This window comes from Zingiber officinale, chromosome 1A, assembly GCF_018446385.1.
Source record: "Zingiber officinale cultivar Zhangliang chromosome 1A, Zo_v1.1, whole genome shotgun sequence".
NCBI lineage: Eukaryota > Viridiplantae > Streptophyta > Magnoliopsida > Zingiberales > Zingiberaceae > Zingiber > Zingiber officinale.
This window is the reverse complement of record NC_055987.1, coordinates 86,337,510-86,361,082: the sequence shown is the minus strand read 5'-3', so window position 1 is coordinate 86,361,082 and position 23,573 is coordinate 86,337,510. Positions and strand designations below refer to the sequence as shown.

At 34.1% G+C, this 23,573-nt stretch overlaps 1 protein-coding gene across 1 annotated transcript; it reads right to left on the bottom strand.

The window, feature by feature from the left end:
• Positions 1–2,155: 2,155 nt before the first annotated feature.
• Positions 2,156–21,629, bottom strand: LOC122026622 (protein SUPPRESSOR OF GENE SILENCING 3 homolog). Its single transcript, XM_042585359.1, has 6 exons — positions 21,280–21,629; positions 17,369–18,433; positions 15,555–15,852; positions 3,191–3,435; positions 2,857–3,014; positions 2,156–2,551 (listed from the first exon to the last, which is right to left on the bottom strand). Exons 2-6 carry the CDS (start codon positions 18,425–18,427, stop codon positions 2,326–2,328), a joined length of 1,986 nt encoding a protein of 661 aa, XP_042441293.1. The 5' UTR covers positions 18,428–18,433; positions 21,280–21,629; the 3' UTR covers positions 2,156–2,325.
• Between the last annotated feature and the right edge of the window lie 1,944 nt (positions 21,630–23,573).

Here is a 23,573-nt window from a genome sequence, read left to right as displayed (position 1 = left end):
GGACCTGATATGGGGAGATATCAGGCCCACATTGGGCCTAATATGAAGAGATATCAGGCCCAACATGGGTCTGATATCTCTTCATATCAGGCCTAATAACAAAAAAAAAATGAGATTTAGACCTAAAGAGCTCCGATTGCACTCATTTCAAGTTCTGTGGATCTCTAATGTTGCAATGAGTTCAAATATACTCTCCATTGTTATTTTTGACATTCCTAGTAGTGGACTAGAGGTTTTGAAAAACCTAAAACGTATGGAGAATGTTTTGCTGATTCTTTCTTATTATATTTTTACATCTTTTAGAAGTTGAAATAAATAATAGATAGCATATTTTAACTCCTTGCAATATTAGAAATCCACATAAACTTAAATGGGTGCAATCAGAGCTCTCTAGGTCCATCAGTGGATTTTGACCGAAACCCACTGATGGACCTAGAGAGCTTCGATTGCACTCATTTCAGTTTTTGTGGATTTCTAAAATTGCAAGGAGTCCAAATATGCTCTTTATATTATTTTCGGCATTCCTAGTGGTGGATCAAAGGTTTTGAAAACCTAAGGGGGTGCTTGGTCTTTAGAGGGGAATGGGAATGTGAAAGAGTATGATAGAAGTCAAGAATGAGAATGGAAAGGTTTCCATACCCCCCAAAATGCTATGTAATGGCTCATTCCCATGTTTGGAGGAATGAATCCATGGGACCCACCACTAATTACCCAAACCAAGCACCAACATTTCATTCCTTTCCCATTCCCCATTTCCCATACCATCCAACCAAGCACCCCCTAAATCTCTCTTTCTTTCTTTCTTATTTTTTTTCTTTTTTTTTTGTTATTAGACCTGATATCTCCCATATCAGGCCCACATTGGGCCTGATATGGGGAAATATCAGGCTCACATTGGGTCTGATATGAAGAGATATCAGGCCCAACATGGACCTGATATCTCTTCATATCAGGCCTAATAACAAAAAAAAAGAAGAGATATTTGGGTTTTTCAAACCTCTGGTCCACCACTAGGAATGTCAAAAATAATAATGAAGAACATATTTGGACTCCTTGCAATTTTAGAAATCCATAGGAACTGAAATGGGTGCAATCGGAACTCTCTAGGTCCATAAGTGAATTTTGGTCAAATCCACTGATCGACTTAGAGACCTCAGATTGCAATTATTTCAGGTCCTGTAGATTTCTAAAATTGCAAGGAGTTATGCTCTCCTATTTCTGACATTTCTAGTAGTGTACCAGAGATGTGAAAAATCTAAATCTCTCTTTCTTTTTTTTTCTTTTTTATTTTTTTCCCTGTTGTTAGGCCTGATATCTCTTCATATCAAGTCCACATTGGGCCTGATATGGAGAGATATCAGGTCCAACATGGGTTTGATCTCTTGTAACATGTTTGAGAAAAAAATTGAAAAAAAAAAACAAAAAGAATAAAAGAGAAGGAAAGAGAAAATACGTTGCATGCATAGTAGAAAAGAGAGAAATGACAAAGAAAAGAAAAAAGAAATCAGTTAAATTTGTCAAGAGAGTAGAATAGGAATATTACTGTAAAAAGGTACGTCATTTGATAAATACTAAAGTAGTATATATCTTTTAGTAAATTCAAAAATCTAAATACGTCTTTTGATAAATTATCGGAAAAAAAATAATCATAAATAATGGATTTAAATTGTAGACGTGTAAAATAGTAAACTAATAGTGCCCCCAAAGGTCGAAAGAACTTTAAGAATCCATTATTAAATAAGAGGCATTTTAAAGAAATAAAAGGGCATTTTATTTCTTTAAAATAAAATGCACTTTTATTTTTTTTCCAATAAATTCAAATTCTTTTTTTCCAATAAAAGGGCATTTTATTGCTTTGCCTTTTTTAAAGAAATATTTATATAATCTAAGACTCCTTTAAAAACAATTTAGGAAACATCACAAATTGCTAGAAGAATGAGATTATAATAATACATAAATAGAGAGCTGAAACATGGAGATGCACAATTGAACAAAGAGGCGTACGTAAGAAACTAGCTTGATTCTTCAGAAATTCATGGAAACTCACCTCTGAAACCATGAGGATATTGCAAGTGCTGCAAAAGAGCACACATTCAATCAAGGCAAGATTGAACCGATATAAAAGTAGAAAGAGAATGGTTAAGCACTAGTTAAATTGTCAGATCAAATCTCTTCCTCTATTCTTAGAACTGTTTGTTAAGTTTGAAAGTCATCTGAGCAGTAGTTGTTAACAGATAAAGGATTTCTTTTGGTTTCTACATTGTCAAAATTATGAAAATTCCATTAATACTTCAGTATCCTTCTGCTTCTACCTTTTTTTCCCCCCTAAGAACTGCTTCTCGAAGCCTGGAAGGTAGCAGGGGAATACTTCTCCATCAGTTTGGTCAGAGCACCATCAAACTCCTTCTCCATCTTAACTTCCTCCTCCAGGTATTGACGCCGAAGTTCAACCTTCTTCTCCTCATGGGCCTTAATCAGTTTCTCTCTCTCAGCCAAAAATTCTTCAACTCCTTTTGCTTGGTTGTCAATGAACCTAGCAATCTCTTCCTGCCTGCAAGCAAAACATCAAATAGATCTCAGGTAAAACTAAAGTTCTAAAGTTATTAAAATAACAAAAAGAGTTGCATCAAAAAATATTTAAAAAATTAATTGAAACAATAGAGAACATGTGATCAGGAAAGAATAAGCGTATTATAAACAGCATTAGTCACCGAGCATCTTTTATCACAAAATTGAAAAGACGAGAACAACTAAACAGTATAGCATATAAAACTTCAACTTTTACTAGAGATTTCTTAGCTTTATCAGAAAATTGTGGTTGTTGAAGCTGCTGATATTTTCCAAATGAAGTAATACCTAAGCTTTTTCTCTTCAGTGGTTCCAGAATTTAAATCAGAATGCTTTGCCTTTGCACGCTCCTCCTGCTGCGACTTCTCAAACAATTGCTCTTTCTCTTCAGTAACCTTGTGAATCTTGTCCATCTGTTCCTTGAAAAAGTGCTCTTGGTAATCCATCTGAAAATCATCAAAACAATAAGGTCATCTTAAGTTCCTAAGCACGTAGAAAAGTAACAAGAATTTTGCTGCCTTACAATATTATGCCTCACGCATAAACTCTTACAATCTTTAAACAAAAATTTTGGGCACCACAAAAATGTAATACTTGTGCAATAATAAAATAAAGAAACTACCTCTTCTTTGTTCTCTTGATGTTGGATCTTGGTCCTATGTCTTACAATCCTGTTTTCTTCCATGGTCTCCCGCAACTTTTGGGTTACCACACCAAATGTTTCTTCAAGAGCCTTGGATCGTCTCTCTTGCTTAATGACTTTGTTCTTCAGCCAAACTAGTTCCTGATTGTCCTCATTCATTTGTTTCATGGGGATCACAACCATTTCTTGATATGATTTCAATTCATATTTAAGTCGAGATTTCCCTGCAATCATTTTTGAAAATATTATTGATCCACATAAGAAGAAGGGCAGGTCAACAAATAAGGCAGCCATTGTCCATTTATCTGGTGGTCAAAAGCAAGCCATATGTTTAAGAAGTTAGATTCAAGTAGTTTATCAAAAATGAAACTTGCTTTAAATGTCAACTGAATAGAAGCAAACCATATGTTGTTGGTATGAAGGCATGATTTCTTTTGGCAAGCCAAGAAAGCAAGTACATGAACATAAGCGTGCAAGTACATGACCCAGAATCTGAAGCCTTAAGGCTCTCTCGCAAGATAACCCAATAATTTTGTAACCAAAATCTAGGCGCCTAAAATTATCGTTGAATTTTTATTTAGCAATCAATATTGTCCTGATAACACAAACTATCTTAAAGGTGAGAACAAGGATTAAAATTTCAAGCATGTTATAGTTTAGATCTTTGTCCGGAACCATATGATTGTAGTACCGTATCACATTTTGTTGATTCAATTTCAGCAATTTAATTTAATTGTTAATAATAATAATCAACTATTTATTGTATTAATTGTTAATAATTATTAGATTGCTAATACATATTTGTTCTTGAATTTCCATGGGGCTATGGTGCCGCGGTAATACATCCAGGTTGTCACCCAGACACCCACGGTTCGATCCCCAACTATAACGTATTTGTAGGAATTTTTCCTCCAAATAAGAGTCGTAATAAAAGGATGTTGGGCTCTTGGATTGCTTGTTGCGCACGCTTCCTGATTTACCCTGGTGGCCAGTGAGAAACTTCCGTGGGGTCGGACCGGCCACCCCAAAGATAGTCAATGAGGCTAACTAGGATTATTATTATTTTTTTTGAATTTGTATTTGTAGATTAAATCAACTCAGTTTTCATGGCAGCAAATCAAGTTATACACTTTTATTTTAGACGACAATAGACTTTATGATTCTTTCATTTCATAATAATTTATATTTATAATTTATTCAACTTTTGTTGATAGAACACATGAACGAGCAATGAGAAAATAAGGCCTTTTTGTTCCTTTGGGGCATATTTTGCTTTTGAATTTGCAACATTAAAGCAAATTTGGATTTAAAGGTCAAGGGGGTTTCATTGTTAAGGATGTAACTTGCTTTAAGTGGATGTATGTTTTTATGGTATTTTTCTAATTGTGTTTGAAATTTATTTCATTAACATTTCAAAGAAAAAAATGAGCATTTTTAATATTACTTTGTTACTTATATTTCGTTTGATAAAAAGTGAAATAATTTAACCTTCTATCATTTAGTTTAATTTGGTTATGTTTCTTTCACATAACTACAATTACTAGTGGATGAAAAATAGTTAGATGTAAAATTTCTATACTACAACAACAACCAAGCTTTATCCCACTAAGTGGGGACAGTTATATGGATCCTTTTACGTCATTCGGCTCTATCCCCTACTATATCATCATCTATACTTAAATAAAATTTCTATAAAAAATGAAAATAATTGGGCTATAATTCAATTTATTAAATTTAAAAAATTTAGATTCAAGTTTTTTCAATAAAATCAAAATTGAAATTTAAAAATTTTAGATTCAAGATTTTTTTGATAAAATAAATTTTAAATTTTTTGTGAAGTCCATTGAGTACATTGTGCGTAGGATCGGGAAATCATAATTTTGTAATTGTATATAGGCTAAAAATATTCAATAAATTAGAAGATATGATAGCATAAATAGTTTTCACTAAAAACAATTTATCTTTTTTTAGATAAGTCTCTTGAGAAAAGTCTTAAGAGTTTTAGGGTTTTTGTTAAAATAGTGAAGTCATATTATCAATCTATAAAAAGGGGTATTGGTTAGGGTCCCATTTATTAGACAAACTTTCAATTAACATAATTTTCAATTTTCAACATGGTAAAAGAGCTGAAATTTGATAATTTGGTGTTAGTATTAGTTATCCTTTAATTCATCTTCATTCTCAAACTTCAACACCACCCTCATCCATGAATTATTCACACTTTGATATCAAATTTAGTTCTCACCTTATTCTTTCCTTACAAATAGGAGTGTAAATGAACCAAGCTCATGAGCTATTCGAATCTCGATTCGATAAAAGCTCATTTGAGCTCATTTAATAAGGCTCGTTAAGATAAACAAATCAAACTCAAGCTTCACAATATTCGGTTCATTAGCTTGTGAACATATTCGTTAAGCTCATGAATCAACTTTTAAATAAAAATAATAATAATTTTGATATTAAATTTATAGATTTTACACTCTACTTATAAAACATATAGACAAATATATTAAATTTAGTTATTAGAATAAAATTATAAATTTTAATAAGAATATTATAATTTTCTCTAAATCTATAATTTAGTTTTTAATGAATATTTAATTTATAATTTATATTTATTAAGCTTGTTTAGGCACGATAAAAGCTCGAATAAGCTTGTGAGTCATGAATATATTCGTTAAATAAAACTTGAGCTTGGTTCGATTATAAACGAGTCAAACTCAAACATTCAAAAGTTCGGCTCGGCTCAGCTCAACTCGATTACACCCCTACTTACAAACAAGAAGTATTTTCTCTCTCTTTCGTATTCTATAATTTTATTCCTAAGTTATCTTCTATCTTCGTGTCCTCTTAATCTTATTTTCCTTTACTCTAGTCCTTCTATTTTGTTTTTGCTCATATCTTTCTATTATCATTCCCTTGTCTTATTTGTCCTCTTTCTCATTTTGTTGTCACCTCTTAACCCTAAAAATATATGTATGTATATATTATTTGTAATTTGTGCATAAAAAGTAAAAAAAAAAAATACAAAAGATGCTTGAAATTTCATCACCATCCTCGACTAGAGAAATACCCCCTACTACACAAATCTCTTCCTTACCAACAAGCGATATCTTTTCTACCCATCAAGCTTAGCAATAACAACTATTTGATTTGGAAATGCAGTTACTCTTATTGCTTCATGACCAAAATAACTTCTTTTAATTTTTATTTCTTCTTTATGCTTCTTTTTCTTCTTTATCTTGTCTTTTTATCATTACTCTTTTTCTTCTTTAACTCATTTTTTATTTTTGGTTTTCCTATTATTAGTATTATCTTTATATTCTCTCTCCACCACTTTCATCTTTTAAAATCTCTTTTCTTTTATTCTCGACAATTATAGGTTTCATCTTTTTCCTCTTCTTCTATTCTATTTCTTTTCTTTTCCTACTGACACTTCAATTAAAACCCTAATCCAGCAATCTCATAATCGACCTTTGTTTCTCTTCTCCTTCTCTCCTTATCATCACACATTATTTTCACCACAACATCCTCTGCACATGTATCGTCCTCTCCACCTTTCACCATTTTATTCCACCGCCATTCATGGGTGCATTTTTCCCTTTTGCTCAACCATTACTAGTTTTTCCTTTTACACTAGATTTATTTTATTCACCTTCACAGTTTGAGATTTCCCTTTTGCTTAGCCTTCATAGCCAATTTCTTTTTTTACTAGCCTTCGTAGTTGGATTTCTTTTACCATCCTTCAAAGCTTATTTTTTCCCTTTTGTTCGGCCTTCATTATGGTTTTTTTTATTATTCATAGCTGGATTCTTTTTACTAGCCCTGATAGCTGGATTTTGCTCTTTTGCTAGCCTTGAAGGCTAGATTCCTTTTACCAAACTTCACAGCTCATTTTCCCCTTTTGCTTAACCTTCATTTCATTTTTCCTTTTGCTTAATTTTCATTTGCTGAAGTTGAAAATAGTAGCTAAGAGTGTACTCGGTGAGTCAAAGGGACATGCACCACTAAGTAAAGAATCTTGGTGGTAGAATGAGAAAGTACAAGAGAAAGTGAAGGAAAAACGAATAGCTTATAAGGAATTATATATTTGTAAAAACGAGGAAAACTTAAAAAAATATACAATAGCCAAGAAAGAAGTTAAGAAAATAATGAGTGAAGCAAAAAATAAAACTTTTGAACGATTATATCAAAGATTGGATACAAAAGAAGGAGAAAGAGACATTTATATAATAGCTAAAGTGAGAGAAAGGAAAACAAGAGATCTTAGCCAAATAAAATGTATTAAAAATGAATATAATAGGGTATTGGTAAACAATGGAGAAATAAAAGAGCGGTGGAAGAGGTATTTTCATCAACTTTTTAATGAAGGTTTAGGTGATCAATTTAACTTAGGTAATTTAAGTAGGTCAAATAAGCATAGAAATTTTAATTTTTATCGTAGAATTCAAACTTCAGAAGTAAAACAAACTTTAAATGAGATGCACAATGGAAAAGTCGTTGAACCAGACGATATTCCAATAGAGGTATGGAAGTGCTTAGGGAAACAAGGTATTGAATGACTTACAAAATTATTTAACATAATATTGAAAATGAAAAAAATGTTTGATCAATAGAGGATAAGTACTCTAGTTCCCTTATATAAGAACAAGGGAGACGTACAAAATTATGCAAACTATAGGGGTATTAAACTAATGAGTCATACTATGAAACTTTGGGAAAAAGTAATAAAAAAAAATTAAGGAAGGAAACCACAGTGACAGAAAATCAATTTGGGTTCATGCCTGGAAGATTGACAATAGAAGCTATACATCTTCTTAGACAATTAATTGAAAAATATCGGGAGCAAAAACAAGATCTACACATGGTATTCATTGACTTAGAAAAATCTTATGATAGAATCCCAAGAGAAATTATATAGAGAATTTTAGAAAAAAGAGGTGTTAGCGTAATATATATTGAACTAATTAAGGATATGTATGAGGATGTAACGACCAGAGTAAAGACTTCATGCGGAGTAACTGAAGCATTTCCAATAAAGATAGGATTACATCAAAGATCAGTTCTAAGTCCATATCTTTTTACACTAATTATGGACGAACTCACTGCGCACATTCAAGACACAGTACCGTGGTGCATGTTGTTTGTAGGTGATATTATTTTGATAGATGAAACACCTGAAGGAGTAAATGCTAAACTAGAATCTTGGAGGGAAACACTAGAAGGGAAAGGTTTTAAGCTTAGTCGATTAAAGACAAAATATACGGAATTTAAGTTCCGCAATATTAGAAGTAATAAAACAATTGTTAAGATAAGAGAGGACGAGTTGCCTGGAACCGAGAGATTTAATTATTTAAGATCATTTTTGCAAAACGATTGAGGGATTGAGAGAGATGTCTTACATAGAATACAAGCGGGATGGGTGAAATGGAGGGGAGCATCGAGTGTTTTATATGACCGTAAAATACCTCTTAAACTTAAAGGTAAGTTCTATAAAACCGCAGTTAGACCTGCTATGTTATATGGAACTGAATGTTGGGCTATGACTCGAGCCCATAAGCAGAAGATGAGAGTTGCAAAGATGAGGATGTTAAGGTGGATGTGTGGACATACGAGGATGGACAAAATAAGAAATGAGAGCATTAGAAAGAAAGTCGGAGTTGCATCTATTGAGGAAAAACTCCGAGAGACACGTTTAAAATGGTACGGACATGTACTTAGACGACCAATAAATGCTCCAGTTAGGCGATGTGAAACTATGATAAACATGCATATCAAATGAGAAAGAGGAAGACCAAAAAAGACTTAGTTAACAACAATAAAATAAGATAAAATTTATTTAAATATAGATAATGATATAATAGGAGATAGAGCTCAATGGCGTAAAAGAATTCATACAGCCGACCCCACCTAGTGGGAAAAGGCTTGGTTGTTGTTGTTGTTAATTTTCATTTGCTGATTTTTTCTTTTGTCTGCTTTCATAGCTAAATTCCTTTTACCGACCTTCATAGCTGAATTTCCCCCTTTTACTTAGCCTTTATTGTCGATTTTTTTTTCTTTTACCAACCTTCTAGTTTAATTTCTTTACCACCATTTCTAGCCTGATTTTTCCCTTTTTCTCAGCCTTCATTGCTATTTTTTCCTTTTACTAGCTCACATAGCTGGATTTTTTCATATATAGGCAAAAATGTTTTTATAAGTCTTTAAATTTTTTTAGAAAAGTTTGTTAGACATTTTACGTTTTTTATTAGAAAAGCTTATTATCTTATGAAGAATAAGTCGTGTTATCCATCTATGAAAAGGGTTAGAGGTTAAGATCCTATGTATTAGACAAGTTAAGTTAATGCGATTTCTAATTTTCAACAAAATCAAGGAGGTTCAAATTGACCTTAATTTGGATTTATTTTGGCAAGTTTAAATCTGAACCAAAGTTTACATAAACATAATAGTCAATAGTATTTAATTAGGTTAGTGGTATTTTTAAGAGGGCACAAATTATTTAATTCTCTTCTCTCTCCATGCACTTACCTTTTCCCCTCTCTGGTACTCGTCATTAGCCTCCCACCATCTGGTGCTCCTCTACTTCTACCCTCTCCTCCCTTCCCTCCCTCTCTGTTTTCCATTGTTGCACTCTTCTCCTTCCTTCTCCCTTCTCCCTTCTCCCTACTCACCCTCTTTATTTATGTCATTTGCCACGTCCCAATGGTTAACCACCAATTCTTAGCCGTTCATTGGTATTTATTTTAAAAGACCTTGATTTTTAAAATTGTTTTAGGTTTTTTCAATGAGAGTTTTCATTTAATAATATTTATAATATTTTAATGATATTAATGGTGTAATTCAATATAAACTAATTTAATTTAAAATTTTCAATGTGAGGTTATTTCATGTTCCTATTGAAGCCAATTTTTCAACCTATTTACCTTAAATTTTATAATATGGGACTATGCTACGTTTAACTTATTAAATTTATTAATCTCATTTAATACTCTTAATAGGTTACTTGTAGCATTAAAAAAAACCGTTTCACTTAAACAAACCAAGATTTATGTTATGATTTAATACTAAAGGGTTTAAGTAATTAATGTATTAAAAGGTTAACGAATCCGACCCGATTTGCTAGCAACCAGACCCAACTTACCCTTTTAAATACAAGTTTTATTTTTCCCCTCCCCTCACCCTTGAAGCCATCGGCCTCCCCACACCCCCATTCAAACCCTAGTGACTTTGGAAGAGATAGAGGAAGAATCTCGTCGAAACACTTAAGGTCGCCTTTCCCTACGTCTCATGGGTGATCTCCTATACGTAAAACACCAAGGCAAGTTCTCTTTTGTTGATTTTGAATTTACTGCACCCTATGGATTTTAGTATGATATTTTGATGTATATTGCATGTTTTTTAACATGATTTTCCGATGTATACGAGTCATAGTAAAGAGGTCTTTGTGATTGTTGTGGGATATGTGGATAGGGGGTTTAATATCGGATTTATTTATGTGAAGATGTGCCAGTTTTTTTTTCCTCTGATTTCTAGGTTGATTTCGGTGTTGTTGGGTGAGGAAGAAGGTCCATTTTGGGAGCTTTCAAGGCTGTTTTGGTAAGTGAGGTCCGGTTGGGAAGGGAATCTCATGGCTGTTTGGGTGAGGGAGAAGGTCCTGTGTCGGGAGTTTTTCCGGCTGTTTTGGTGAGTAAGGAGGTCCGGCTGGGAAGATGATCTCATGGTTGTTTGGGTGAGGGAGAAAGTTCTGTTAGGGGGTTGTTTTGGTGAGTGAGGATGTCCAGTTTGGGACATGTCATGGCTGTTCGGGTGAAGGAGAAGGTCTTGTTTGGGGGTTTTTGTTTCCAGCGGTTTTGGTGGGTAGGGAGGTCCGGCTGGGAATTTTTTCGGGGCTTGTCGAGTAAAGGTAGGAAGGGGTTGGATTCCTAACACACCAATCATGAGCTATTATTTACTTCCTACATGTATTAGTACCTTGAACTATATTACCGTAGCTGTTAGTAGAATGTGAATGCATGCAAGCTAACGATTGTTTTGGCATGCAAAGTGAACCAATAACTTATATAGCGATGTTTGATTGGCATGAAAAGTAATAATACTTTGTTTAATAATGTGATCCAAATATGACATTGTAACAGTAGGGAATCCGGCTTAAGAAGGGTCCGGTGAACCTTACCAAAGTAGAGGGGTTTAGGAATCTGGCTTAAAGAAGGTCATGTGAACCTTACTAAAGCAGAGGAGCTTGGGAATCTGGCTTAAGAAGGGTCCGGTGAACTTTACCAAAAACTAAAGGGATTTGGGAATCCGACTTAAGAAAGATCCGGTGAACCTTACCAACCTAGTACTAGGATAAACGTTTAACCAAACGATAGAGGTTAAGATATAAAGTACCTACACTTGATGATCTGAATTCTTGTAATTTACAAATCTTACAAGTAAAATAAAAGATAACAAAAGTTAAAAATTGAATGTTAATTTAGGGTAGTTTGGAGGTTCATGAAACTAAAGTCCAGAGGTTAATCTCCGTTGATATTTAACATGATAATTTATCAAAATATTTCTCTTAAATGTGAATAGATGTTCTTTATATAAAGGTTGAACTTGTTGTGTCTTTAGACTCACTAGATCTATATGGTACAGGTAATGAGAAGACGGAAGAACTCGACGGATGAGCCTTCTTATACCTGGCAGTGCACACAAGAGGGTTTATTTTATTAGTCTACTTTTCTACTTACATTAGGATGTTGGGTCCTCTAGTCGGAGTTGAGTTATCTGTTTTGATAGTCTATTGAGTTCATTTCACTAGTTAGTTGCACTCTCTGTTTTTTTGAAGATTTTATTCACTATTATGATGTTCAAACTCAAATTTGTTTTAGTTTCAAGTTGAACCAGTTTGTAATGCATTATCATTTGTTTTATTTAATTTGAGTCTCTCTAATGTTAGTACTATAGTACTGCAAGGTTCGTTATATATATATATATATATATATATATATATATATATAAAGGTCTAGGATGTTTCATTACTCATTGATCTTATTTTATCTCTTTATCCATTTAACATTGAGTTTACAAAGACTATTTGACTTGTATGATATATTCAATCATTTTTCCAAAGGATATAATTTGTTCAACATAAAAAGTTAATCAAAAAATATAAAGTATGTGATATATATGTCACATCACACTAAAATATAATAACGTTAATGTTAGATCAAAAAACAAAAAAACTAATGTTGAGTTTACTAAATATAAATCATTAGTATTAAAAAACAAAGATGATTTAGGGTTTAGTATAATATTTTTCTCGATTTACTTTGGCTTTGACTCTTTGGAAAATCAAGGAGCTACTTGATGATTGGATGAAAGTTGCAAAAAGAATAAAAGGAATGCAACTTTCAAGAGACGAATTAGAAGATTTTGATACCAAAGGAATTAACGAACTACATGAGCTTTAATTCTTTTATACCCTAAGTGGATACATAGACAAGTTAAATAAGTTCACGCCTTTTATAAATTTTTCCACATTTATAATTTTTTTTTAAAATAAAATATAAATAATAATCTTGAGCTATTGTAAACCGAATCGTAATAGGCAATTCCAAACCATGAACCATAACTGTCTTTGATGATTAAGGATCAAGATTTTCTTAACCATAGAACTAGCTGTTCCAAACCATAGTCGAGTCTATTGTGCCAATTGACAAGTTGAACCATAAATTCCACCCTTGTCAATTGGCATGGTTGGCCACTTCGATACTTGAATGAGAAAGTTGCTTATTTAAATTATTGTAATCTAGAATTACATTCATAGACAAATATTTATTGAACAAAACAATCAGTTTTTCATTCCCTTTTAACCATCGATTATTTGTTTTACACACTAGCCTTAAGTGACATTGATTAATATTAGGCCACCCCATTTTTTTCCCGGATCATCAAAGGACGCCTCACTTTGCTTTTTAATCAAAAGGGCTCCTCTTGTCACTGTTGAGTCATGTACATTTAATCTCCAGTACTCTCATTATTATCTATGTGTTGTAGCTATTACATATGTTATAGCAACTACGGTTTTATAGGTGCTACCACACATACTTAACCTGTTCACATTGTAGCAACTACGGTTTCATAGTTACTGCAACACAGCTCAACCTTGTTCACCTACCATTCACGTTGTTGTAGCAACTACAAACATTTTATTTAAAATAGTCTTACACTACATTATTCTAAATGTACTAAACCCTACACAACAATACAAAAGAACCAAACAAATAAAAGTACAATCGGCCTTAACCCACTTATTTGCAATTAATTGCTCAAATTTTACCCTAACATTGATTTGAACCCAAGGCTGCGTTGCTACTAATAAATATATCTTTCAAATCACTTTTATCATGCTAAGAAAAATTATATAACCTCTCTCTACTCCTTACAACTTCAATGACGGAAGCAATTGTTTCAACTGCCCTATTGCTTTCTCCCTTGCAACAACAAAATATGCCTTTTTTCCTTCCTCGCCAGCATGAGCAAAAGGATGGAACTCATACTGCCTCCAATAGGTCATAATTTTTGCTTCTGTAGTCCAATTTTGTTATTGCTTCAATGGCATGATAATGTGGTTGTTATTCATTAGGTTGTTTCTTGAATCCTGCAATTAAGGGGTTGATTGAGTAGCTATGTTTTAGGAAGTTGCTTTGGATCAAGTTAGACTCTTTATCCCTTGTTTCTTTAGTGTAGGGAGGTTCTGTGATGATTGGGTGTTAAAGAGGTGCAAATGTGATTGATGATGTAGAAGAGTGACAATTTGATTGTGATGGCATTAAATTAAGGTTGTCTGAGATTAGTTTGTCTTCTACTAGGTAGGTGACTGAGATTTTAAATGTAATTAGAGATAATTGAGGTATGATTTTGGTTGAAATTGGAGTAATCATTAGAAAGAAGGGACCAAAATAAAATATTGTAAGTGTTCTTTATAGTATAAAATTATGATAGTGTGTGGATATTGATTCCTAAGGAAGATTGTTTTAATGATTGACTATTATGAAAATACGCTACAAGCTAGAGAATTAATTGTAATAGGTATCTGTTTAACTTAGGTGGTGCTTGAAACAGTTTGATTGAATAAATATTTGAATGATAAAATGAGATTTAAATTGTCTTAATTGATAGATGGGAAAGATGTGTCAACTTGCTGATATAGTGGAGCGGGGGTCATGAGTACTTGAACAAATCATGTTGTTTTAGAGGTTGCTCTTGACATGGATCATACAGACTATTTACCTTGTTATATCTACTTGGGTTGTTCTTTGCCCTTGTATTCTTATTAGTTTCATTGTGGATAGTATTATTGATTTTCGTGATTTGCATACATATGAAATCTGATTACATATATTTATGCAAGTATATAGTAAGTAAAATGTTGTACCTTACATCATACTAGAGTTTGTTTAGGTAGCTTTTCATGCACACTTTTATTCAGTGTATATATATTATGCCTATGGTATTTATGTAGGCCTTATCTTGCAGTATATTTTTCTTGTCAATTGATATAGAGTGGAATGTTGCCATAGCTTAGAAAATAGTGAAACTATGGAATATCATCATAGTTGGATGATTTACTTATGGATGCAAATTATATACCAACAAAAAGGAGGTGCATGCCCTTCATTAATTGGATGAGTCCAAACACGCTTATTGATTGGTGGATGCAATTAGGAAATGTGGAGCTCTTGAATAAGTCATTGCATTGTTTATTTTCATTGTGATTTGTGTTGCAATTACCATTTGATATTCATGGTAAATGACCTGCAGGTTTACATACTTTAAGATCAACATATGGTGGCAAAAGGCGAATACGCTCGCCCTCAGCGCCCCCACCAACCCGTCCCAGAGCCAACACAGAGGAGATAAATCACGGGCGGCTACTAGCTTTTGGAATAGTAACTAGCACATAAGGGATCGAATTAAAAAGGAAAAATTACTTTAAGATCAACATATAAATGAATGTTTGGTGCTACATTATTTTATGAGCCATTAGTTATTATTAAGCCTTATTGTTAAACCAAATAATCCTTAAGTTTCTACTCTCAAGTACATAATTTAATAAAGATATTCTAGTTCCAACCTCCACTGCTTATCTCATCAATTGTTAAAATAACTTATCACTACTGTCCATGATAGAATAACAAAATCGAGAATGTAAAGCACAATCAATACTTCATTGAACCATATAACGAAAGAAAGAATATTCACAAAGGAACCATGGTCTTTCAAAACTACCTTTCCCTCAAATAATATCTGATGTCATCTGTAATACACAGCAATAAAATGGATAAGAAAGACATACCTTGGCAGTGGTAGTTGAAGGTATCCAGATCTTCTTTTCGTGCTAGGTAACCATATAGTTGACGTTTGCCACCAGCACAGAATAGATTTTTCCGAGGATGTTCCCATGCATCTCTACTGGTTCCTTGCTCTGCAAAGTGCTTATGCAGCCGCTCAGCTTCCAAATAGCCCATTGCAGTAGCTTCAAAAACCAAAACACTCATTCCTCGATGCCCATTAGGTCCATAGGAATGGCGGGACTTCACTGGTGCATACGTACTGAAATAATCAAGTAGCTCTTGGTTTCCCATACCTAACCACTGTAGCATTGAACATAATGAGACAAAATACCAAGCAAATAATCATACACAGTGGATGGAAGAAAGAAGAAACTGGAGCACTTTGTTTGCAAGATGCTAATACTCGAATCTATTGTCATAAGTGTGATGTAGATTTGGTTGATTTGTAATATCAGAAAAGTGAACTCAATGGATAAAATGCTGTATAAATCAAGGACACAAGAATACAAAACTGCTTATCTTATGCACATGTAAATGAGGATTTAGTTCCACAAACTCTCAGAAGAGATTAAGAATGTAGGAATACAAATGAAACAATAAATAAAATCGATCAAAGATGCCAATTTTCTGATGCAACAATTGCAATACTTTGACAAAAAACCATTCAAATTAGTGAAAGTAGGATAAGATTTGCTAATGAAACTTCACTTCAAAATTATGAAAAAATCACAGGCTACAAAAATTCATAACATGCTCACTCTCAAGCATTCTTCAAAGTCCTCGTCCAAAAACACTAGTTAATTTCTTTTCTGCATAATTCCAATTACAGACTTTCATTAAGAATTCCACAGCAACAAGTTGTTCACAAGATTGTGTGAAAGAAAAGAAACTGGATATAATACCTCCTAACACCACCAATATAAGGAAAGATTCATAACAGAACTTTTAGCTGAAAGACTATCTGCAAATAACAAAGGGAAGAATTTGATATATAATGAATAACAGCTACGCCTACCTATCATGAGAACCCAAAATGTTTCTCAAAAACGGTTATAAACTTGGGTAAATTGTTCCAGGTTCAGCACCTAGGAAGAGTTGAATAAGAATGCTGAATGAGAATGTGACAGAGCTAATGGATGTAGCATCTCCAGGGAATAAAACCAAGATAGTGATTTTTGGTGGTCATAGAAATAGGATATGAGTATACATTCCTAATGGAACTATGAAAATTTATAATTAGAACTTCCTAAAAAATAAATCAAGTCCCACATTTGCATAGAACATAAACAGTTAAAATCAGGTATCTGAGCTATTATGGATGTAGCTTACTAGTGGAGTTCATATAAAAACACTACCCACAAAATCAAGAATTGAAATTCTAAAGTGGTCAGATACTATGTATTGGTAAAGCCAAGCTTGAAAGATTATAAGGGGTAAGAAAGTTACAGAAAAAAAAAAAGTTTAGCCAATATCTTGAGCACACTCAACCATAGTGAATAAGACAAGCATATTAATTGAATGAACATCAACACACAAGATGAGCAATCAATGATATATCTAGTCGATTTATTCAATTTTGTTAATCTCATTAGACAAACTTCAATGAAGAAAGATCAGGATACAGAAGAACTCAAATAACAAAGATCATGATTGAATTATTTAACTTCAGTCAATTCCTTAGAAAAAATGGCTTTTTATACTAAACTAATACAAGAACAAAAAGTTATATCTGAGTCACAAAGCCTACAGCAGGCACTGCCAAAATAAGTTTAATGATTAAGAAAGATAAAACATAGGTATAAATGTGTTTATGTACCTTGTCATTATCATCTTGTTCAAGTTTAGTATTCATGATAATCACCATCGGAGGCCAGATTATTTCATGGTCAGTTGTTGACTCCTTCAGACCCTTCCATTTACCAAATACTTCACCAGCAGGTATAACAGTAGTTCCCTTTCGATGAAGCTCCTCTTCTAAAAGTAAAGCAAGCTCTCGATGAAGTTTTACCCTTGTCTTACCCTTAGTCTTTGCATGGGTCATTAAAGGTTGTAGGCCTTTATACCAGTCAATAGCACCTGGAGCATTCTGACATGCAGGACAATGCCATTGCCTATTTGGTTCATTGATTTCTTCAACAGTCAGTTTGTCCAGCTCCCCAAAGAAACCATTGAACCATTTGCTTTTCTTTCTAGTCTCATGGCTCTTTTGACTAGTATCAGAATCATAATCATCGCTGAGATCATCATCACTATCATCCACCAAATCATCATTGTCATCATAATCTGAGTCACGATCTTGTTGTTTAGTTACATCATCAACAGAGTCATAATCTCCACCAAAGGAACCATCCTGACGTTGATTTTTAGAAATAGCTTCCTCAGTTTTCAGTTGAGAACCAGATGATCCACCTCTTGCAGCCCATTGCCAGCCATGTTGCAGTGGTGGCGCTACACCAGGACCAGCGGGTGGGGCCATGTACTGTGACTCCCAGTCCTTAGTAGGATGTTGCTGCTTACCAATTCCTCTGCCACCAGGACTACGATACTCACTGGCTTGAGCCCAGCTATTCCCAGAGGTTCTACCAACTCCTACATTTGTACCCCATCCTTGTCTAGGGATCCCTTCTGCATGACCCAAAGATTTAGAAGAATTTGAAGAATCCCAAGGTTTTGATGAAACTCCACCAGTTCTATTCTTAGATTTTTTTGCATACAACTCCCACCCACCCTCCTGAGAATCTAGGCTCAAACCAGACATGTTCTTGTTCAACAGATTAGTGCCAGAATCAGGATCTTCAACACCTTTACCTCGTGATGAATTGGCCCCTATAGCTGGAGAAGCAGAAACCTTTCCTGTACCTTTCTTGGAGTTCATTGTGTTCTGTTTTTCAGTAAGTCAAGTACATCACTACCCACTTTGAAAATTCTAAATGTAATATGAAAGAGGAAAATCAATTTAATCTAGGGAATTTGAAATAAAAATTCCCCAAGTGGTTGATATACAACCCATTAGTGCCATAAAATTTTCCAAAATTTCTTTATATTAACAGTGTACAACAATATTTGTGCTGTGTGAAAAATCTAGAGGTAAACTTGGAAAATAATTTTTCAGGTGCCTTTATAGGGAATTTTTCACAAGTAGGGGGCATTGTCAGGTGTAAATCAACTAGGTGTCCTTTTAGATAATTTTCCATTAGTTTAGAAAACATAGTTAAGGTTGATGTTAGTTTTAGATGCCAAACTATAGATGAATAATTTATTGCATGCTCCATTCTGTGAATTAAGAAAGCTTTAGGTCAGGTTATTCCTATTTTATGCCAGAGTAGGGTGGGTTTCCTGCAGGGAAGGAAAACATAAAGAAAATAAAGTGATAGAAAGATTTTTCCAACTGCATTTTCTCCTTGTTTTCTTTGGTGAAAAAAAAAAGTCGAGGAAAGAAAAGGTTGTGATAATCTTTCCTTAGTTTTCATCTATATTGCTTCCATCTGATTTGAGCAGAAGCTTAATTATCATGTGCAATGAAGTTCATATTGAAGCTTAAAAAATTTCAACAAGAAAATTTTCTTTTCAATTATATTATATATTTTTGTTTTTCTTTTTTTTTATCTTTGACAAAACTATAAAATAATTTTTTTCAATTCTCTTTTCTTCTATCGAAGGAAATGATTAGATAAAAAATATTTCACAATCTTTTTCTTTTGAATTCTTTCCCTACCCACTTTCATTCCCAAATTGTTTCCCTCCTGATGTAGTTAGTGTATTAATTATCCATTAGAGTTTTTTTAGATGTTTTTAATTAGCCATTAGAGTTTTTTAAAGTGTTTTAATAAGCATTAGAGGTTTTTGGGCTATAGTAAGTCATTCAAGCTTCGATGACTAATTCAATTATTTAAAATTCTTAATTTTAATTTTAAAAGAGTTTTAGATTTGTTAGAGTTGTTTAGTAAGTCATTCAGGTTGTTACAAAAGGCATAATCATAATCCCAATTTAGAAAAGAGATTAGATATGTTGTATTGATTTATATTTCAGTTTAAAAAAAAAACACTTCATACATCAAGAGTTTGTGATTGGTAGCATTTGGTTGTGTTGCATTAAGTGCTATCAGATCCAAAATTCCAATTTAGTATGTCTCCCTTCGTGACTTGATCCTCCTCTTCCCTACATGTGTTTCATCTTCTACTCTTTGTTCACTGAAATTTTCTCGCTTCTCTTCTAGATTCCAAAGGAAATGCCAAGGAGGAGTGTGAGTCCATCTTCCCCAACCTATGTCTTCTTCCATGTCATCGATTTCCTACTACCATTACTCTATTGGATCCACCCTCTCCATGCAGCTACACTGACTATGATGCCACACCTCTACCTCCACCTTCCACTATTCATGTTCCTCCCTCATTATCCAACCACACCCTCATATTGTTGTCGTCATCCCATGACACAACCAAGCATCATCTAAGGTCATGATTCCAACTAGATGCCAATTGAGCAGGCAACAACACCTCATGTGTATTTAAGCCACGAGTTCCACATTCTAAAACCGCCTACAGTGGAATTGTTTCAAAAGAAAAGCCAAGTTCTCACAACTTTCCATATCACAATCCCAATTAGGAATCTGAACTATTTAAAAAAAACAATTTTGCAATTAGTCTAGAAAATCTAAAGAAGTATAAACTATCCACTTTGAGAAAGACACCATCCTCCATCATTGAGACACTTGTATGGCAAACTTTGAAAACAAAATAGGCTTGCATTACCCCAATAAAATCCTTCATTGAAAATTACCTTTATTTAATTTAGTTGATTATCAATTTTTTGAATTTAACTATATTTTCTCATACGCCCTAGTTTGTTGAGCCTTCATTGCTTGTCATACTTTGTAGTTTAATATATCATCAATCATATCCCTTTATTTGTACCCTTAGTTTACTAGTGTAACAAAGTTTTATAAATTTCATTATATGTCAACTCTGAATCCCATTGTGAAAAATGTAGACAGATGACTTGAAAGATGAGGCTAAGACCATTAAAACTTGCGTGGGCGGCCTAGAAAAATTTAAATAACAAGTTATTAGAAAACTAGAATGATATAGGTAAATACTAAATTCTGACTTATTGGATGATTCAGAAGACACACATCCACGCACTTGGCCTAGACATAGTTTGCATCATGATTCTCAATACACAACAAGAGTTCAGGATGATTATTTCTCTCAACACAACCATAGGCATAGGACTAGCAAAGAGGAGAGAGACGTATGAAAGTTTAGGCCTGAGTGCATTCCTATGCAGTTGGCTGTGATTATGATTATTTTGATGGGTATAAATTGAACCATGTTGAACAAGCTCAATCTGTCAAAACGAAGTTCAATGGAGCTGATAAAAAAAATTATCTAAGACCAACAAGGACTAGAATCTATCAAAAGTTGGGATGACATGAAAATTTGCCATGTGCATAGTCCATGTGACAAATCTACAACAAATTAAATTATGAAATATCTATTCGTTCCCAAACAACCAAGTGCTCAGTCCATGTGACAAATTAAACAATATCAAAGAATTTTATATTCAAAAAATTAACATCAACAACAAATTAAACACCTAAATTATCATTTACAAAATTTAACAAATTATCACTAACAACAAATTAAACACCTAAAAATTATCATTAACAAAATTTAATAACTAAGCTATGAAATTTTCTATATCAAGAAACGTGCCCAATCACGTACGAGCACACACAACCGAAGATGGAGAGGCCGGAGAGGGATGAGAGTGTGGAGAAGGGCAGCAGCGCGAGACGGCAACAACGGTAGCAGCGGAGGCACCGGCTCCGCGGATGAGTGAAAAGCAGGAAGAAGGGGAATGTTGGCGACGGAGGAAAGCGGACTAGGGGGGCGGAGGAGAAGCCGGAGGTGGCTGTTAGTGAAGAGGAGGAAGCAGCGGAGAGGCGGCGGCCTCACTAGCGAGGGTTTGAGTGAAAGAAGGAAAGCGAGGGTGTTAATGCGAGGGCATTGGATCGGAGAGCGAGGGGATCGGAGACCAGTGAGATCCCGGGCGTCGTTATGTGAAACCCATTAATTACTTACTTTATATTTAGAGGTTTTAAATTATTTTGGCGAAGTAAACTTAGTAGGCAAGCAAAGAAGGTGGGATGCCACATTAAAGCAAATTTAAAGAGCTTAGTGCACAAAAAATATTAAAAAATAAATAAATAAATAGATTCAATATAGCACATAAAATTCTAAAGGTTTGATATAAGATTTTTTTTTTTTTTAATACTCTTGGCCAGATGGATTGTAGATGGACTCCATAACAAGTAAAGAAGAAGATGGCATATTAGAGCAAGTCTGGAGATCTTGGTGCATCCAAGGGATTAAGGGTCTAGCATGAGGTAAGTCAATGGCAATAAAGAGCATTGAAAATGTTGAAGACCTCGACACAAGAAAGTTATGAGGGTTGAAAATGTGAATGTAATAAAATGGTAAAGATAGAAAAAAATATTATGCATGAATTGTTAGTTCCACATTAGAAATATCTTGATTTTATTGTTGATTTAAATGCATTGATGTTGTAAATATATATATGGAGAGAGACTCTCTCACATGTGGATGAACAGGGGTGGGTGTAAATTCAGGGTCCAGATTGTATTAAACTAAGATTAACTCGTGTGCGAGCACGACTTGCGCACGTCGAATGTCGGACCGGTCGAAACAAGATTTGCCTAAGTGAATAAATCAATGTTTTACTACCAAATCTCTTTTTGTTATTTGCTCAAGAGGATAACGGAAGCATTAATATAAAATTAATAGTGATTCCATAACGTCTCGACATTAATGGCGACATTAAACTCATTAATGGTGATTTCATACCATTTCAGTATTAATAGCGATATTAAACTCATTAATAATAATTCCATAACTTCTCGACATTAATGAACACATTAAACTCATTAATGGTGACATTAAACCACTATAATTTTGTTATTCATTACAGGCAAGGTGAGAGCTCCTACATACGGAGGTTGGATCAAAGGATATAGAGTAGCATAAGATAAGTGAAAGAGGAAGTGAGAGGAAGAGCAGGAAGCGAACCTCTGTCCACCTGTGTTCTCCTACAAAACTCTCTCAGTCATGCATTCGTTCGGCTAAACAACTCATGATAACACTCAAATGCATTCTCAGTTCGTCACAAACAACCACTGCTTGGTTGCGTGCGTGGTTTTACCATTATATCCTGGGAAATAGACAACCCAGAGAACCTCGAAGCACCGCCGGAGGGGGGACGAATCTGTTTCAAGAAAATCGCGTTGAACGCAGGCCTTGGTATCTTAGTCATCGAATTTTCTTCCTGATTTGGCTATCGACTCCCGATTATGCTACACACCGCATCAACTCTACAACTTAGACCACTAGAAGCTTGGCAGAACCAACCCTACTGGCAGCCTGAGATTATCCACTCAGAGCATCTCAACATATCAGTTAGAATTGATTTTGTGTAATTTTAATTCTATAATTTTCCCAATATCTCCGGTAATAGATTGTCCAACAATCTTGAAACATATTCGAGTTCTATTAAGATGGTCATAAAACAAAGTATTGAGGTGCAACAAACTCAACACCTTAAGGCCCCCTACGCCCCAATTGGAATTGTATTAATCAACCATGGAGAAAGGCCAGAGAGGTTCACTGGAGTGAACTTCAAGAGGTGGCAGCAGAAGATACTCTTTTACTTGACCACGCTCAATCTAACTCAATTCTTGACTGAGGACCTTGCTAAGCGTGCTGAGGATGCTGATGCACAGACCATCAGTGTAGTGGAGGTATGGACTCATTCTGATTTCGTTTGCCGAAACTACATCCTCAATTGCCTTACCAACTTGTTGTACACTGTGTATAGCATGAAAAGAATGGCTAAAGAACTGTGGGAGTCCCTGGACAAGAAGTGTAAGACAAAGGATATAGGAGCCAAGAAGTTTATCGTGGATCGATTCTTGGACTACAAGATGGTTAACTCTAAGACGGTG